Raw genomic sequence first — 5,162 nt, forward strand, 5'->3', positions numbered from 1 at the left:
ACCCTGCGTCTTTCAGAATGTGATGATCGCCTTTTGAGGTGCCTGATTGCGGTTGATGGGAGACCCAGTGGGGGAGCTGGTTGACCTGCAGACCAGGGCTAGGGCAAATGAAGCGGGTCACATAAAGGAAATTGGTAAAGGAAAAGATAGAAACAAAGGGGAAAGTGGGGAGAGTGAGGGATATGTGGTAAAGGCAAGGAATGGTGAAGATATGATCGAAAGATGGCGAGAGATGGGAAAAGATAATAAAGGAATCACCGGGTAGACACGGTCAAATATTTGCGATACCGTCTCCGGGAACGGGATGCGCAATCTGTGCGGGCATTAGTTTTGTTGAGTATCACGGGTGGCTGTGTTGAATATTATGGTGGCTGAACCTTATGGCAGGGATTGGGAACGGATATATATATGAGGCATCCCGCCCCTGTAAAAGATAACTCCTTAAGTCAATTAACACGAATCAACATCACTATGACTTATCTCAACAAGTTTGTTCAGACGCCCAGGCGGGCGCGTCACTTCACCGCCTTCTGGTCGGTCCCTCTAATTGTTTGTTGTTGTCCTGGGCCATCAACATTTGCTGATGCTCGGGTAGGCCCGGGACTAGTCCTTATGAGGAAGCTGGGGTCTCCGAATGCGCACCGAAGGAATATTTTTGCCCTCGGGTTTCGACCTTTGGGCGTCGGACGTAAGGCAACGAGATCAACACATGAGTGTACTGGCATTTGAATATACTAATACCCCGAGTCACTGCAAAAATGAGCCTCGTCGCTCGCGATTGATAATCATGTGGATCAATGGTCTATGCTTTTCGTATACGAATGGTCAATGATATATATAATATAACAATCACTAGCTACTCCCGCGTGTCCGGCACAACCGGCATTTGGTAACTCCACGAGACACATACAAAATCAACAGGCGCGCCAAGATTGAATATATTGCCCACTCTAAGGGATCGCTCATCAAAACCAGGTCAGCAGGTTGATAATTTGCTCAGCCTCCGATGCCTCCAATTTCAAAGGATTCAACGTCGAGCATGCTTGCTGGGCATTAATTTTTCCGGGCGGATATGACCAATGAGAATTCGTCCCGCCAGCGGCATTCCACCCCAACAACAAAACCTATTTCCAATTCAACCCTACCAAAAATGAGGTTGTCGGGATGTCGACCAAATTGACCAGAGTGCAAAAACGGTGGACGTACTGATCGCATCTCACGCAACAGATCCTGGTCTCCTTTCAGGTTGATAGACGGTGTAGGTTGCGCATCTGCCAAAGAACGAATTGGGCATCATATATGGAGAGCATGATATTCTTCCTCGATTGTTCCTTGCTCCATTCCACCGAGGACAGCAGCTGGTGAAAGTATACAGAATTATACTCTCAGATTCAGTCGTGCTTCTCGTCATAGTTATGACTATATGGGCATTGTCTACCGCCATGGTGAGCACACGCATGGCCCAACCCTTGAAAACAGACCGGGTGGTTGGGATTGACAGACCATATGTAGATATGGGAACTTGTAACTCACCAAAGGAATTCGGAGTCGTGGAACGGTCAGCTGGTATGGCAATGCAACGACAACTTCTTTCTAGATGTAGTGGGCTGACCAAGGCCAGAAAGTCCGTTCTAGCACATCAAACCCTCGGTGTTGCGAACCCACCGAGCTTGTTATGAGGCGTGAGTTGGTGTTCTCTTGACGCAACCTTCACTAAATTATTATTTGATGAATCGAACAAACGACGGGGCAGACGTCTTCACAGACAGTCCACACCATGTGCACCGTCCTCATCGGCCAAACTAGCCAACCTAGAAGCCCCCAAGACCAACCCAAGACCCCTGATTATACTCAACAAGCTGTTGGTTAATTAGGTGAACTAGCAAGCCTATGATTCCGAGCAAACCAAGGCCGGGGTTCTCGAGGACTGGCATGTCCATTCTTAGAAATGCAGTACACTTTCCCCGGATCAGCTTCCGGCCATCCTTCACGATTTCCCCCCGAACGACTGTCAGAAAGTTCTTCCTTCACGTGGCCTTGTTGCGTAGGCCTTTGTGGTCATTGGAACTTATCGTACTTCTAACAAAAGGAATGCCCGTGGCGGCTGTAGGTAGACCATATAGTTGCACTAGCTTCCTGACACACTCTCCTAGACAACATTCAGTGAGCATACTCCTTATGTAGCGACGTGGGGGTCATATACGAAAAGTATCTGGACACGGGGACGGCCGCTCGTTTCTCTGACTTCACTTGAGCCGGACATGCCAGCCGCGAGAAGAGACGTTCGTGGCACCGTTTGGTTCGGACGAACTCGGCCGCCTGCGGTCTCTACGCAACATGCAGCGATGTGCACTACCTCGGATTACGTCCCAAGCAACCAGGCGTTTATTCGTGCCACTCCCGGGTTGAATTGTCTACCACCCCAGCACTCCACTCCCAATCCGGCTCCACGCGAAATCCTAGCCCGAAGTCCTTGGGAGATATATGAGGCTTGTTCCGCAATCAACTATGGCCGAACCATGGTGCTGGCTAGGCATCGTGGAAACAAAAACAGACATGGTCCACATCCAGATGCAGGCCGTGGAGCGATCGACAATCGAGATTTATGTCCGGATGATCGATCGCCTCGCTCATTGCCGCAGTCCTCGACTTCTGAGTGTCTTCCAATACGCAGAACAATATCTTCTCGTGTGGTAGCCTTTTGAATTCACTCTCTTCGAGGTTCAGGTGATCATGCGCCACATCCCCGAAAGGGAAGAGGCTCAGAATTTGTGGCCTGAGCGCGCCGCTCCTCGTTTACTGGATGCCATTCGTTAACTCATTGTTTACAGGTGTCAGAGTGTCTTCGATTCCTACGTGATGAATCAGGGGAATTGGTCAGCCTCACTCCCCGAGACATTCTGTCACCGAGGAGGGCGAATTAAAGATCGGTACGCTTATTCCAACCGCAGGCTACACAACACTGATACTCAGTGACATATAGCCGGTTTCGAGAACAGCCGTCAATTCGATACTTCATGAGCTGGCGCGTTGAAATCTACCTTCAAGGCTCTCCGGTTGATAGTCCACGAGATAGTGGAGGAACATGGCTCCGGATTCTCCTGGAGCTCCGAGCTCCGAGCTTTCAAATCAGCCCTAGCGAGAAGCACCTCTGGGCAATGCTTAGATGACATCATGCGGGTAAGCTAGAACACATGTCTGTGTCGTTATGCAATGCAGCGGCGGATCAGCAAGCACGCCTTTTTTGAACAAGTGGCCGGGGCGGGAGGCCTAAAGCTACTGGTAGAGCTGGTGAAAGGAACGGTTTTCCACGAAGTTATCGTTCGGCGCGAGGGCGCTTTTTCCAGAGCTGGGGCACGAGGAAAACCTCTGAGACCGTCTACGACATAGCTGGTGCTGAGGTCAAACTGATGTAGGCCGTTACGTGGCATGAGATGCTGGATACGGGTGTCCCGGTGCATCTCACTTGCTGCCGTGATCGCCAAAGAGTATGCCTGCCTAGTACCCAGCGTATATCGACCACTCAAACCTCTATGTAGATCCTACATATCTGAGGGATAATATTGCGGAACTCAAGCCTAATTGATGTCTGGTAGTGCTGTGAAACTAGGAATAAGGATGCAGCATTTATTGCTTACGACGAGTTACCAACCAACTGTTCATGAAGGAAGTGCATGACGACATAAAGGACGCTGTCAGCTTGAATGATTGCTAAACGTTTGCTGCGAAAACTTCACTCACAAACATGCCTAGATGATGGTGGATGCCATCGGATCCAGACCGGTCAGAGTAATACAAGATCGTTTCTGGCTTTTTTGTTCACAACATGGACGCACAGCTTTAGATCTCTTTCGTCCGTTGCTGCTTCGAGAAATGTATCCTAGGACTCTGTTACCAACTATTGCTCCATCTCTTAGCTGCCCCACTTACCTGCATCAACTCATCCAAAGACTTGGTGGTCAAGTTTTCAAGGAAGGCTTGGACCTTAGAGCTCCATATGCCCTGTGCTGCACCAGTGGCCACCAGGCTCCCCGTGATTGTAGCCAGCGTGGTCAATTTCAGTGTCTCGGCATTCATATCGGATGCTGAGATCTGGTAGCTCTGTTCGACCCCAGCTAGTGCGCCAAGTCAGTTGACAATGTTCGTAGCGACGATCAAAGAGGCGTAATTACCAAGACGGACATGGCCCCTTCGGTCCAAGAGGATTGTCTCCGCCTCTAGATTGGCCAATGCTCTTCCCTGATCCCGAAGGAATCTAATGCCGTCAAGGGTCTGCTTGGGTTAGTATCCACTGCCTTCCCGTCGCACAGTCACCGCTAGCAACACTCACCGACCGGAGAATGTATGCCAGCTCGGTCTCGTTGACCGGCCACCGGGCGGTTAGAATGTAGTTCACTGTGATCTCTACCGGCTCCCAAATCAGGTGCAGCTCGCCCGTATGGTAGTACGACTCCAGAAGCCGTGGGAATGTGGGATGAGAAAGACGTCTGATCGTCTCTAACAGGCTTTGGACTTGAGGTCGGTCAATGGGAAGGCATCGGATGTTTACAATATTCTGTCTGTGCTTGCGATGCTGGGCCAGGGTGATTGGTTGCTTGCGACAAATCTTGGCTCGTGGTTCGTACACGCTCCACGGGTTCTCTTCGTAGCAACTGAAATGTGTGATACCATCGCGATTGTTGGTAGCCGGGATTGGTTTTGGCGTTTCTTCAGTGTTCGGTTCTGTTGATGATCGAGACTCTTCAGCTCGAGTTGATGAATCCCTGCCCAACCAGAGAGTCCGTGGGCGTTTCGTGCGCAGATCTGTCATGACGAAGATAGTTGTTGGATTTTGACAGAGCGGCTGCGGCTGCAACTGCAAGATGACAAGACGGAGGTACTGGTTTTATACCCCAGAGGGTCGAGGGGGTGGGGGACTGAATCGGTCTTGTTATTGCCCACCCTCAGATTCTCCGATCGAAAACTAGCAAAGCATTATTCAGGAAACAGTGTTGATACGCACTGGCCAGGTACCGAAAGGCCCACGGCAGGACGACGTTTGGACGCGGGTAAAATCCGCATCAGTCTTCGGCGTGCAAGATTGGAGGAATGCTACATCATACGGGCGCGAATGTGAGCCTCTTGATCATGGATGTACGATTCTCACATGTTCCTCTCGAAGA

General features: G+C 50.3%; 5 protein-coding genes across 5 annotated transcripts; 4 read left to right on the forward strand and 1 right to left on the reverse strand.

Moving 5' to 3' along the window:
• On the forward strand, positions 1 to 329 carry BDQ94DRAFT_155897 (uncharacterized protein). Its single transcript, XM_026768552.1, has one exon. The coding sequence runs from the start codon at positions 56 to 58 to the stop codon at positions 263 to 265; it is 210 nt and encodes a 69-aa protein (XP_026619198.1). The 5' UTR covers positions 1 to 55; the 3' UTR covers positions 266 to 329.
• Positions 330 to 445: 116 nt separating this feature from the next.
• Positions 446 to 1,146, forward strand: BDQ94DRAFT_155900 (uncharacterized protein). The gene is made up of 2 exons (XM_026768553.1): positions 446 to 884; positions 1,104 to 1,146. The coding sequence occupies exon 1, from the start codon at positions 472 to 474 to the stop codon at positions 727 to 729; it is 258 nt and encodes an 85-aa protein (XP_026619199.1). The 5' UTR covers positions 446 to 471; the 3' UTR covers positions 730 to 884; positions 1,104 to 1,146.
• On the forward strand, positions 798 to 1,806 carry BDQ94DRAFT_164700 (uncharacterized protein; the record flags this gene model as incomplete). Its single annotated transcript, XM_026770103.1, has 5 exons — positions 798 to 800; positions 1,281 to 1,445; positions 1,513 to 1,566; positions 1,622 to 1,682; positions 1,766 to 1,806. The coding sequence occupies 5 exons, from the start codon at positions 798 to 800 to the stop codon at positions 1,804 to 1,806; spliced, it is 324 nt and encodes a 107-aa protein (XP_026619200.1).
• A 452-nt stretch (positions 1,807 to 2,258) lies between these two features.
• BDQ94DRAFT_180012 (uncharacterized protein) lies at positions 2,259 to 3,976 on the forward strand (the record flags this gene model as incomplete). The annotated part of the gene is made up of 7 exons (XM_026773526.1): positions 2,259 to 2,522; positions 2,572 to 2,688; positions 2,722 to 2,794; positions 2,839 to 2,876; positions 2,912 to 2,930; positions 3,023 to 3,180; positions 3,220 to 3,976. 7 exons carry the CDS (start codon positions 2,262 to 2,264, stop codon positions 3,388 to 3,390), a joined length of 837 nt encoding a protein of 278 aa, XP_026619201.1. The 3' UTR covers positions 3,391 to 3,976.
• BDQ94DRAFT_176582 (uncharacterized protein) lies at positions 3,785 to 4,810 on the reverse strand (the record flags this gene model as incomplete). The annotated part of the gene is made up of 4 exons (XM_026772724.1): positions 3,785 to 3,880; positions 3,931 to 4,115; positions 4,173 to 4,272; positions 4,331 to 4,810. The coding sequence occupies 4 exons, from the start codon at positions 4,808 to 4,810 to the stop codon at positions 3,785 to 3,787; spliced, it is 861 nt and encodes a 286-aa protein (XP_026619202.1).
• Between the last annotated feature and the right edge of the window lie 352 nt (positions 4,811 to 5,162).

Source organism: Aspergillus welwitschiae, assembly GCF_003344945.1.
Source record: "Aspergillus welwitschiae strain CBS 139.54b unplaced genomic scaffold BDQ94scaffold_205, whole genome shotgun sequence".
NCBI lineage: Eukaryota > Fungi > Ascomycota > Eurotiomycetes > Eurotiales > Aspergillaceae > Aspergillus > Aspergillus welwitschiae.